This window comes from Balaenoptera ricei, chromosome 18 (assembly GCF_028023285.1).
Source record: "Balaenoptera ricei isolate mBalRic1 chromosome 18, mBalRic1.hap2, whole genome shotgun sequence".
NCBI lineage: Eukaryota > Metazoa > Chordata > Mammalia > Artiodactyla > Balaenopteridae > Balaenoptera > Balaenoptera ricei.
Window position 1 is genome coordinate 5,182,758 of NC_082656.1, and position 13,087 is coordinate 5,195,844.

The 13,087-nt window shown below is 40.4% G+C and overlaps 1 protein-coding gene and 1 long non-coding RNA gene across 7 annotated transcripts in view; one reads left to right on the forward strand and one right to left on the reverse strand.

Moving 5' to 3' along the window:
- Positions 1-6,918, forward strand: part of LOC132352595 (uncharacterized) — an 80,455-nt gene extending 73,537 nt beyond the window's left edge. For all 3 annotated transcript variants that reach the window (XR_009498801.1, XR_009498803.1, XR_009498802.1), the window contains one exon: positions 6,615-6,918. This is a non-coding gene — a long non-coding RNA (uncharacterized LOC132352595). The remainder of the gene's footprint in view (positions 1-6,614) is intronic.
- The window catches only part of LNX2 (ligand of numb-protein X 2), an 87,329-nt gene that overhangs the window by 18,269 nt on the left and 55,973 nt on the right, over positions 1-13,087 (reverse strand). For all 4 annotated transcript variants that reach the window (XM_059903159.1, XM_059903158.1, XM_059903160.1 and 1 more), the window contains 3 exons: positions 8,083-8,451; positions 4,197-4,334; positions 541-718 (listed from right to left, as the gene is read on the reverse strand). In XM_059903159.1, the coding sequence (XP_059759142.1) occupies positions 541-718; positions 4,197-4,334; positions 8,083-8,451 (685 nt within the window). The remainder of the gene's footprint in view (positions 1-540; positions 719-4,196; positions 4,335-8,082; positions 8,452-13,087) is intronic.

Here is a 13,087-nt window from a genome sequence, read left to right on the forward strand (position 1 = left end):
CTTTCAAGACTCACTTTTCCATATGAACAAACCAAGTGTATGGAGAATGCTATTTACCACTACCACCCCCGCCCATACAGATTATATAGTATCAATCAATGGGGGCTGTGAAATTGTGAATGAATTAATCCCTAAACACCACTCCTTTTTATTAAGTTTGTCTCTGCTCCACCTCTTCTGTGATCCTCCTCCCACCTAGACACCTTTTTACTAGGCAACAAGTGTATTTCAGTGAGATGCTCCTTCAAAGTATCTGGTCTACCATAATGCTGGAAGCATAAATCTCTTAGAGGGTCTTTTCCAACATAAAATAATCCAACAGAGTAACTGTTAGAAAGATTATTAAGCTTCAGCAATTTCCCTTTACGTTAGGCATTTTTCTAACCTTATAGAGAGGCTTTATGCTTCCAGTATGTACAAGACATTTTAAAGGATTTTAAAAAGCCATGTTTAATAGAAAACTTTATAGACATTTTTTACTTTTAAAAATGTAAGTTGACTGCTGGAGATTTGGTGAAACTGCACAAGAGCCTAGCTTACCTCTCCTGATTCTGCCGTCACGTGCAAGGCAGCCATGAGGTGGCACGCTGGTCACAAAGATGGGCAGTTCCCCACTTTTACTTCCTCGGCCCCCAGCTACTGTCATTCCAAGGGACTCGTGTGGTTCCTTCTTTACAGTAATGTGTTTTTCTTGGCATGTAACACACTGGGCAAGATCCTGAACATGAGAGGAAAAATTTATTGGGTAATGAATAATATATATAGTTGAAGTAATGACAGCTAAAGTCAAAACATAACGTGGCAATTATAAAGTCGTCATTAAAAAAAAAAATCACTATAGAACTGAAAGCAATACACAGTTCTTCAGAGGCACATGAGCCCTGTGGATCACAATGGCAAACTTTGGACTACTGTATTTTCACAGGATTATATATGGAACGGAAAAACTCAGGACTGTTGACATAGGGGAAGTCAAAGTAAGATAAGCATATGATTTGTATAATTACCTTCAGCTCCCAGATATGATCAGTTCTAAAAAAGTAAATAATGCATTTGAATTTTAAGATTCTGAAGAGAAGCCAATTAATTTTACTTCCATTTTTCTCCTATATTCTTTGAGAGAAAAGTTGACATAGTATAAAAGTGTGGATTTTACTAACTGCCAGAAAAAAGCTACAGAGCTGTCTTCTGATTCTGACTGACAAGGGTTATCAGAGCACTCAATCATGAAGCAGGTGCAAATCTACCTTCAAAATTTGTGAAAAGCTAAAAGGATATGAAATAATTGAATTTTTGAAGTTAATAACAGGGAAATCAATCCCCAACAAACTATATTCTCAGGGAAAAGCTATTTTTATTGACATTTGTTACTGTTACCTATTACTGAGATACTCCTGGAAGTAAGAAAAGGAGAATCTAAAATACCACTTTTCTTTTGAATTAGCATTCAATAAAATCAAGGTGTACATATGCAATACGAATATTAAAATAACATTTATCGAAGGCTTAACTATGTGCAAAAAAGCTCACAGCTTTACATGCATCATTTCATTAATCTTCACAGTGGTCCTGAAAAGTAAGTACTATTATTGGCCCCATTTTATGGATGGAGAAACAACTTAGAGAGGTCATGTAGCTTGCCCCAAATCATAACAACTGTAAGTTCCTGCATAGGGATTTGAGCAGATGCAAATATATAAACATATGCTTTGCATACGTGCACATAATATGTATACATATTGTTTATATGTACCCACACCACATGATTACTGTCCTGTTAAATGTAACAGTGGAAGCTAATGTCTCAAAAGGTTTCCAACATTTATCAACTCTGAGAAAATACAGATAATAATTAACATTATTAACAATATCAACAATAGAAATATGAGTTACATTTACAGAATTATAACATTCCTTTAGTGACATTATTTGAAAGTGTTGACAAATCTGTGAATCAGGCCCTGGAACTGCAGGCCCATCTCCCTTTCTCTGGTCCTGGAATCCATGTACTCTTGAAATTTTATTAAGGGAACTACCTGCAATAACAGCCAAGTGTTCCTAGAAAACGTTATGACCTAGTAGAAAACCTGGAAATGTCTTAAGGCAGTCTCCTGTTTAAAGGTATAAAATCTATCTTAGTATCCTTCAAAATTGGGCAAAACCCACTTTATTATGAAGACAACTCATGTAAACTCAGTCTTGAGTATATTTATAAGCACTTTTGGCTTGCAAGTATTTAATCAATTAAAGGTGGTTCTTTTATTCCTCTAGATGGCTCAGATATATATACATTTTTTTTTCCTCAGGAACCAAACCAAACTTAAAAGATTATACTCAGAATACTTCAAGGAAAGTTCTAAATCATACAAATGTTTATCTAAGCAGCTACTTAAGAGGCCTAGCAGCAGGCTAATGTATACTGCAATTTTTAATGATGATTATAATCATCTGAATAGGTTTTCTTGTGAATCTATGTTTATTTTCCCTAGGAGACCCTTATTTTTCTAAATCAGGATTTTATATAACAAATGCAGTATATTAGTAGCAAATAGCTAACACTTAAAAGTACATTACATGTGGCTGTTCTAACCAATAATAGTTGCAGAGTACACAGAATAAGAATAAATTCAGCATTACTATTTAAAACATTGTCACAGAAAATTAAAGACAATAAGAGTTAGCAGCAGAGTTGAGAGAAAAATATGTGCCCCAAACAAATAAGCAGAGTTCTCTATATGAATGTTGGAATGACTAAGTAGTTTTAAAAATTGTCTTAAAATCATGTCATAGACACTCGTATCTCAAATTATTGTAAAATTCAATGACATAAAAGGTTCAATAATCAATTTTTGCCTTATATTGTAATTTTAGGAATATATATGTAATGCATAAAGTAAGGACAAGCCATATGAAACTATTCAAAACTCTAAAACAGTAACTCCTTTTTCATAGTCATCGTCATGAAGGCAATATTATAGGTTTCCTTCATACATTTCAGTTTCAGTTCAGAAATGAGAACAAGTCTGTGGTTACAATTTCTTAAAAGTATTAACTAAACCAAAGACCAGTGACAAGTCTGTACTTGAGCTCAGAAAACCAGATAAACCTGATGGGCCAAAAGTACTTGTGCCTTTAAGGGATGCTTTCTTAGGGTACCTGTGACATTCCAAAGGTTAAGTACTCTCTCAAATACTGTACTTACATTAAGAAGTCATTTTAGCACACAGGGAACTTCCTGTGGTTTTAAGCAGACCAACAGATGTTTTTGTTTAGTAATTTGTAATTTTACTTAGAGTGACTTTGGAAGCTCATATTTAGCTTATATTTTCACACAGTTGAGTAAACATCATTTAAAAAATCCCAGCCTGGGACTTCCATGGCGGTCCAGTGGTTAAGACTCTGTGCTTCCACTGCAGGGGGCACGGGTTTGATCCCACATGCTCAGCCGAAAAACAAGGGGGAAAAAAATAAAAAAATAAAAAATCCCAGCCTACCAGAAAGTGAATTCAAATGAAGGAAACAATATCAAGAATGAACTACCAAAAAAAAAAGAATAAACTACCACCCTTTTTAAATTTCTGCAACTAAAGTGAGACAGTATCATGATTCTCAGCACAGGTAAATGACCTTGGTATATATTATAAAACCGGTGAAATATTGAAGAAGCAGGGAAGAACCTCAACATACAAGAATTTTAAAAGATTTAGGGCAGTCTTCCTATACTATTCATATAACAAAAAAAAATATGCTATACATGTAGCTATCGAAATTTATGAGTTATATGTTTAATATGCACATATCTAACTCTGCTGTAGGCAAGCTACCCAGTTGCTAAGTACAGGCTGTCAATCACTGTCTTCACTATGCTTTTTCAATTACACAACCAACTGTCACATTTAAATGAGTAAGCCAAGATAAACCCCACTTTCAAGCAGAACTAAAACCGGAGATTTTTTCTGGACAATCAAACATTTCTCATCAATCACCTGGCAGAGGGTCCTTCCCCACCAAGAAGCTCTACTGGCTGAGGGACTGAGACAATGCAGTCACTCTCCAAGGCAGCAAAACACATTGCGCATCCCGAACACCTACGTGCACCTTCTCAACAGAGTTAACAGCCCTCATAAATCTTACCAGCTTGTAACGATCATCCTTTGAGGGTGGATGAATTAAGAACCACAAACAAGGCACCTTACCTTATGTGAGCTGGGTCTGTTGTAAGGCAGCGGCTGTGCGTGGTGCTGGCTGCTCTGAGTTCCTGCTTCTCGGACAGCGTTTCCCGGCTGGGGTTTCCCTGGTCTAGCAATTGTTAAATTCACCGTCTCTCCACTAGCCTGGAGAAAACACACAGACACGACTGCCAGTCATTAACGATGCTTCTCATTTCACAAAGCACAGGCACTCCTCCTCACCGAGCCAGTGCCTTGCCTGGGGGGGACCACAGGCACCCGGTGGTCGGAGAAGGGAGCTCGTCTTGTGAGCTCATGTTTTAAGACGTCTGCAGCTGAGACGCACGTGCACGGCTCTTGGACAGACTCTCCCCAGGCCCACCTCCACACAACCCAGGCAAAGCAAACTGCCCGTGTTCTTCTCTCCCCATGATTTCCTGAAGGGTAACTTTCTTCTGATACTTCTCTGCCCCTTCAAGGTTGGCCTTGGCGTTGTGAGGGAGAGAGCAAAGGAAAGAATGTAATAGGAAGAACTGATTCGAAACCTGATTAAAATCCACTGTGACTTTAAAAATAAATTCCATGGTGGCTATTTTGGAAGTAATAATCAGCGAAAGTATGCACAGCTTTGTTTCTGTTTGCTATAAGTTTGAGTCAAAAATAGGACATCAGCTTAAATAATCCTGGAAAGAATGATTCTAGAGATCCTGTATAAGATTGTATTTATATAAATATATATAGTGTGTGTATTGCACACACACCTGTGTTACGTTAATTATCTTACAGGTTTGTGACTATCATTTTAAATTTAGAGGCCCATTATCTATATCCATATATATTTTAAACGTAGATGTACATCTACTTTTAAAAGTTATTTTATCTTTGCTTTTAAAGTACAGGCCTGATATATTTGAGGGTGACTCTTGGTCATGACCACAATTCCCAATTGCATTATTACTCCTATGGGAAATTATGATGGCCTGCTTTCAAGGAATTGTGGTAGAAAGTGGGGACCTCCCTCATGATTATAGTCAGTAATGTTAAGAAATCACTATTTTCAGTTCTTTCCCCAAGTATTGAGATAAACTGACATACATCACTGTATTATTTTTAGTTTTTAAACTGGAGAGTAAGTGTTAATTTTTATGTCCACGTAAAAAACATTTGCTTATTCAAGCATTTTCTTCAACTAAATTTCAAACAAGTTCCTCAAAATAACTGAAAGAAAAACACTTAATACGTGGCCAGATTCCCAAAGCACAGAGTCTGGGTACTTGATCTAAGGGGTAAATACAAAAGTAGAATCCTGATGTTGAAAATTCTGATACTTCACATCATTCGATTGCATGGTGTGAAGTGGTGAGACGCTCCATCTGTGACTTTACTTCAATGTACAGAATTAGTTTCATTACTGCTTACTACCTCATAACCACCAAATTCTGTAATTAGTATTTCAACTTTTACTGGAAAACCCCTGCTTATGCAAAACCTATTATTAATAGAAACAAATCCTTGATCTTTCTAGATTTTTTGAGAGACAAAATTCTGTGCATGTGATGGAAGTGGGCATTTAGGACTTAAATGATGGACCAACATTTGGGTTTAGGCTGACTTTAAACAGAATGCACGTCTAATATGTCAGGGTTTCAAACACAGCAAAAAAAGTTCTGTTGAATTCAAGATTTTTAAAAATGCAAGATATTCAAATAACAATACCCTTAAGTCATAGTTGAGTGGTACACTCTGGTGCTGGGAGTATAAATTGGTATGATCTGATCTTTCTGGAGGGAAGTTTAGCAAAATGTCTTAAAATGAAAACAAAACATGAAAGTCTGTCCATAGGGGAACACTGAGTGAATCAGCTAGTAAAGATCATGATGGGGTTCTACACTTAACTTTCATGGTAAGAAGTTCACAACACACTGCTGACAGAAAAAGTTGCAAACTCAGAATTTACAAGATAAGCACGTGTGTAAGTACTGTGTAAATCTGTATCTGTCTGTGGACATACACACTCAAAAGTTCGTAAGGATGTCCTCCAAACACTTAACATTGATATAGCTTGGGGTGTTTAGACTGAATTTAACTTACTTTCAGTATTTTATCTTCAGTGTACTCCTTTTTAGACATGGAATACGTGTTATTTTTATAATCCTCAATAAGACTATTCATTTTTTTTTCAAAAAGAAGTTGAGCAACTTGAGTTTTCTATAGTCTGGGAAAAATCACAGCACAAAATATGATGCAACTATTTGCATTATAAAAATCCAAATAAAATATATTATGAAAAATTTTAAATGTGTTTTCCACCTGTGTAACTATATTTTCTACATTTTGGTTAGAAATTTAGTAAGGACCATCTGTTTAGGAATTAGCGTACTTTAACACTGCCTGAAATATATACAGGCAATATATTTCTCTCTTCCTTTCCATGTTACTGCTCAGACTTCTCACTTCAGAAAGTCCACTCGAGGGCTTCCCTGGTGGCGCAGTGGTTGAGAGTCTGCCTGCCGATGCAGGGGACACGGGTTCGAGCCCTGGTCTGGGAAGATCCCACATGCCGTGGAGCGACTAGGCCCGTGAGCCACAACTGCTGAGCCTGCGCGTCTGGAGCCTGTGCTCCGCAACGAGAGAGGCCGCGACAGTGAGAGGCCCGCGCACCGCGATGAGGAGTGGCCCCCGCTCGCCGCAACTGGAGAAAGCCCTCGCACAGAAACGAAGACCCAATGCAGCCATAAATAAATAAATAAATAAAATTTAAAAAAATTAAAAAAAAAAAAAAGTCCACTCGACTCGTCTATTTCTCTTAACAAATCCCCAAAATGGATTAACTTTCTTCTTCTCCCCCCGCCCCAAGATGAAGTTGTTCTCAGCAGTGCAGCAGCTGGCGTGATCCACAGGTAAAGCTCCTGGTGCCCCGAATGCTGCTTCTGATTTGAGGGAATTTCAAGGCATTCAATTTTTTTAAGCGTCAAGTCTATGAAATAAGACCAATACCTGAACCACCTCTCAATGCAATATGGCTGTGAGCGTGTGTGTGTGTATGTGTAAGCATGTGTGTGTGTTTCCTTAAGGCTATATTGAACCAAAAAGTGGGAGAAAAGGGAGTAGGTTAAAGGGGAGTGAGACTTGGGTTTTCTTAGTGTTAAAATCTCATTGTTATTTGATTCTATGTATATATATACCTATTTTGTGACTATCAACTGACCTTAATTCCAAAAGTTCGGTTATATTAACTAATGCTTGGTTTCCACTGGTAGCGTGTGTTGTGCTCGCTTAAACACTCCCATTTTGCTTCGCCCTCCTCCAAGGCTGCAGGAGACAGCCACGTTAAATGCCACGGCACGCTGCAGAGCCTGAAGATCTTCTCGGACGGTTTTTAATGTATCTGCTTTGATGCTCTTACTGAAAACGTGTTTCTTCTCTAATCATGACTACCTCCAGAGATACTGTGAGGACAATGTTATGTGTTTGAAATGCTCTGAATTCCTTTACCAAAAAAAAAAAGCACTATAGAGATAAGTTGCTCTGAATAAAAAGTGATTTTCCCCCTCGTTTTTATGGATTGTGCAGTAAAGGTGAGAGGTGAGTGAAGAGACCAGGTGACCACAGCTCCTTGGGGTCTCACCTTCTCCCTTGTGAAGTGTGGACACTGCTGTCTGCCACGTGAAACTGCAGGGCCTTTCCTCCAGAAACAGCCCGCCTAGAAGTTCATGGGTGTGCAGACCAGAAGGGAGTCACCTGGGCTGAGGTTAGACTGGTGTGGACTGTGCAGAATTTAGGTAGCTGTGCTTGACTGTCCAACGAAGTCTCAAGCACCCCCCTGGATCCCTGTGTTGCCTGCTAGTGAGAACCAAGGCTGAGCGACGGCAGGGAGGCTGAGGGTCTGGAGTGGGCGCGAGGTGGGGCTCACCTGGATGATGTGGGCGGCCAGCTCGGGCGTCCCGTGCTTCAGGTCGTGGCCGTTGATGGCCAGCACCCGGTCGTTGCCGCTCAGCCTGCCGTCCTGCGCCGCCAGCCCCCCTTCCAGCAGGTCGAGGACGAAGACGCCCGGCTCGTCGGTCCTGCGGACAAGTTTGATGCCGAGCTGTTCGGCAGAGTCCCGTTTGTGAAGAACCACCTGGAAGACCTCTTCCCGGGGCGAGCAGACCTCGGGGCGGTTGTGGGCGCGGCTGCCGCAGCGTCTCTCGCGGAGCACGGTGAGGTGCAGCGTGCTGCAGGGCTGCGACAGCACGGCGCGGGCGTGGTTGTGGGACACGCTGCTGATGTTGTGGTGGTTGACCTGGAAAAAAGGGTGATGACCGAAGTGTGACCATCTTTCATCTTCCCAACTTGTAGCAATGTTCATGTAACGGTTCTGAAGGAAACTGACGTCGTGAAAATGATACACAATCATTACTTACAAAGACAAGCACTCCAAAGGCATTTTAAAATGTACAGAGTTCCTAAAATTAACTTACAGTGACTAGCATTAACTAGAGAATAGTCGTCAAGATCACAGGCTTTAATGATAGTCTTGAATGAGGGTCCTTGGTTCTGCCCTGTAACTGGATAACCTCGGGCAAATTACAGAACTTGCTTCCTCACCTGTAAAACGTGTTTACCATCCACTTCATAGGGTCAGGAAGTGCACGACTAGACAACATCAGATATGGCAAGTGCTCATGAAAGACTAGTTCTTGTGGAACAGAAACTGAAGTTCTACTGGATTACAAATTTACTTTTCCAAAATGAAATACACTTAAGCTAGAGAAAATAAACTGAGTTTTATTTTAAGGAAAGTGGTGCATCTCAAGTATACAGCCTTATTTTAGATGAGTGACTTTTACTTTAAAGAAAAGCCGATAATCATAATTCCACTCTAATTCTCTGGCACACAAGTGTAACATAATTTAATACAGAACATTTACTTATTAAACTTTATAACCTTGAAATAAGTACAGTGACTGATCCTTGGACCTGTAACATCACGGACAAAATATACCCACCTTCAGTTATTTACCTAGTTAGAGGAAGAGATTAGCACAGTTCTTAGTATTTATCACAGTGAGAGTTCCTCTGAATCAGCCTGAGGTGAAAGTGAGGGGGAACCAGCGCTCTGAACATCGGTTATGTGACAGGCTCTGGGTGAGGTGTGATCACCTAAACTCCTTAAATTTTTTTCACATGAAATGTACGTGAAGCAAGACCTCCCCCCTTTCTGTTAATCTAGGGTTGATAGTTTTGAACACTGTTAACTTGAATTTTGTTGATTTTGGCCTGTTGGCATCTTTAAAAATTCAGTCATCAAATTCATAGATGTCATACACAAAGTTGCTATTCTCCCAAGTCTGCAACATCTGTGCATTTGGTAGCCATCCAAGCCCTCAATAAAAACACTGAATACAGGGTCAAGTAGAAAATTAAGGCAGTTTCTAAAAAAACTAGCCTGACATGAATCCATTAATCAAAAACCATCATTTCTGGCTACTCAGCTAAGAGCTACCTATCTCTAGGCTCACAGTTTTCCTTATATTCAGGTATATCACAAATGACTTTACGAAATATCTGGCTGAAATCCGGCCATAGCCGTGTGCAAGCACGCAGCCTCACAGTATCCTTGTGAAGTAGGTGTGGAATATCCCACAGCTGGAAGAAGATTTTTTCCTTCATGAATGTGTAGTGGCTGGCAAAATGCAGAGAAAGCAGAGACCAGATAAAATACCGTCTCCAGGCTTCGTAAAAATAGCACCAGCAATAGTCAACTCTGCCGCGTTGGCTAAATGTGCTTTGTACCGATGCAGTCAACACATGGCCGGAATTACTTTCCCTCAAAACTGAACATGCCTCAATCATTGATGATAGATCAGACTGAAAATACCCATTCTTCATAATGCTTTAAAAGTTATCTTATCTTTAATAGTGACACTGATGTAATTTATAACAATATTTTTTTTCTTCAAACTGTTCACAAAAGGCTGCATCACAAAAGGCCTTGAAGGTTATATGGGTCTCCTCTTCAAAGAGGCTATTTAGTAGAATAAGGTGTGTGTGTGTGTGTGTGTGTGTGTGTGTGTGTGTGTGTGTGTGTGTGTGTGTGTGTGTGTGTTTAATGCGGGAAAACCAAAGCCACACCCCGTCACTGCATATAGTTTGCTAAAATAAAAGCACAGGCAGCTTGGCAGCTCTTTGCTCTATAATAAACCATCTTGACCACTCTTGGGGATTTTCAGATTGGCTCGCTGTGTTATTTATGTATCTTATACAGAGTTGGGCCAGGTAGTAAACCAGGTAGTAAAAAAAATTCCAAGCAGCCTTCTTTCCCAGTGTTTACTTTTGAATGACCATAAATACTCCACATTTGGGCAAGGGGTGTGGCTTTACTTACTGGCTCCAGCATACCAGTCAGAAACTGAGCAGAAGTTAGGGCCCACAGTAGGAGAGATCCTTTTGAATCCATTAACCAGGTTATGTGTTCTTACTTTTCTTATCAATTTGAATCATTAAACTGGACTTATTAAGATGATCATTACTAGAGATATTAATATGTGTGCCTCCATAAACAATAATAGTGCCTTGGAATTTCTACAATGTAAATTTACAGCTATGAGTTAATTTCCAAAAATGTAGTCAGTAATTTCAGATAACTATAATTTTGAGTTGTAAGGATTCAGTTATGTTACTAAACACAATTCTCTAAAATAGAAGAGTAAAAGGCCCGCTGCTGAAATATATTAGCAAATAAAGCCTGAAAAACTATTTAACCTCAATGGTATTCAAAGAAATGCAGATAAAAACAAAGCATTTGTTTTTACCTTTAGAATTTAGAAAAAGAATGAGTAATATATACAAATGTTAATACCCAATGCTAGTACATCACTGGTAGCAAAAAAGAAAACACAAAAATGAATGTACACATTAATAGGCTGGAAGTCGGAGAAAATGGGAGAGAGAAAGAACGCTGTGTGAGCTGCAGACGGGGGCATGTGGGCTCTCCTGATCTGGACCGCCCGGGCGTCAAAAATGCCAGGGCAGCCAGCAGACTCAGACTGCGAGCTGGGAAGTCGGGAACAAAGGGAAGGTTTTGCCAGCCTGGTGCAGCTAGAGTGCTAATGTCATAAAATGACAGCAACTACAGCATACAGTAAATAGCTATCTTTTACTAGTAAACCCAGTGAAGAGCTAGCTACGGTCTGAGCAGGAAGCTGATTTTATATAAGCGGGACTGGTTACGCTTCCTGTACCCCCTATTTCTTAGTATTTAGTAAGAAACAAAACACTGCTAGAAAGTTCAGTCTGTGTCAGCCTTGCTAAGGGCAATGAAGGAAGGGTTTGGGGCCCGAGTGTGTTAAAGTGGGAATAACACACTGTGAGGGGCAGCGTATAAGTGGGAGTGGAAAAATTCCCAGTGGGTCTGAGTTTTGTTTTAATAAAGGAGATGGCTATTCCTGACAGGATGTTATATCCAAGTCCACTCTTTTACTGATTCAGCAAGTATTTCCTGTGCTTATGACACACACAGCACTATGAGAAATCTGTATCACAACTGGTACCGTTAGGGTGGCTGCAATCACCATAGAAAGCCAAGCCCATTTAAATAGTTCACTGTGATTATACACCAAGAGATGAAGAGTAAAGCAGTGAATGTTGTCAGTAATTCAAGTAAGGAGAGGTCAGAACGGGCGAGAAGGGCTGAGCAAGGCTTTAAGGATGAAGGTGGACAAGCCAGCACGATGGGACAGGCTGGAATTGGGAGTGAGGTGGCAGCAAGAAGAGCGCCATGTCTGGCTTTTCCACTGGATTATAAATTCCACGAGGACTGGGGGAGTACCTTGCTCTTAGCTGTATTCTCAGTGGCTAGTACAGTGCCTAGAACATTACAGCTGCTATGCGTGAAGCAAAAAGGAAGGGTTACGATGAAGATGACAGGCTGTGCAAGAGACCACAGAGGACCGTGAATATTAATCAGTCTGGGTGTGACGCTCTAATCACATTTTCCCAAGGAGAGCAGAGTTACAGATATATTAACCTGGCAGTGATTTTGTCGGATTGAAGAGTGGAGAGCTGGGCGGCAGGGACGTCTGCTGGGGGTGTGTACAGAGTTAGACACAGCAGTGGGGGCCTGGACTGAAGAGGGAGCAGGGAAAGGGGGAGTGAGGGGTGGGTGTCAACACATCACGGTGAGGACCAAACAACGAAGGAGGGAGGAGTCCTGGAGCTTGGGTTCCTAGAAGATAGTTTTCCTTGTTATGAATATTTCTTCTCTCTCCTTCTGGAGGTTATTATTTCTTTTAGCTTCAACTATCATCTACACTTGTATGACTCAAATACCCAGGCCAGTAGCCGCAGAACTCCCGTCCCATACAGAAGAATCCTCCCCTCTCCCTCCCCTCAGTCCCATGTGCCCTCTAAGAAAACAACACCTTGTCCCAAGCTAGTTCTTTTTGGGGAATAGCTATTTTTTCTTAAATATCATCTTCTGACAGAGAAGGTGAGGGTGGCACCAAGGGTTAATGAGTGGAGTGCACTAGGGAGCGGACAAGAGACGGCTATCGTTTCTGAATTCCAGCTTCAATCCCATGGTATAAATTGTAACTAACCAGTGCTGCACGTTCTGTCTTTTCCAGATGGTAGTAATCAGTGTAGTAGAGGAAGATAAACTAGACAATGCAGGTGATGGGTGGATGAGAAAACTGGGCTTGGGATAAGAGGATGTCAGCATGGGTGGGATGGCCCCGAACTAGCCAGCCCTGCAGACCAGGCCGGGAAGAGCCCAGCCGGCCGCAAGGGCCCAAGCACTGCAAGCAGAGTCACATGCGGGATTGGAAGTGAAGTAGGGAGAAAAAATACATTCCGCGTACATGGGCAACAGGAGAAATTACAGATAAATTCTGACTTGTTTTGCATATAATGACAGTAAACCTAACCTCTATACAATT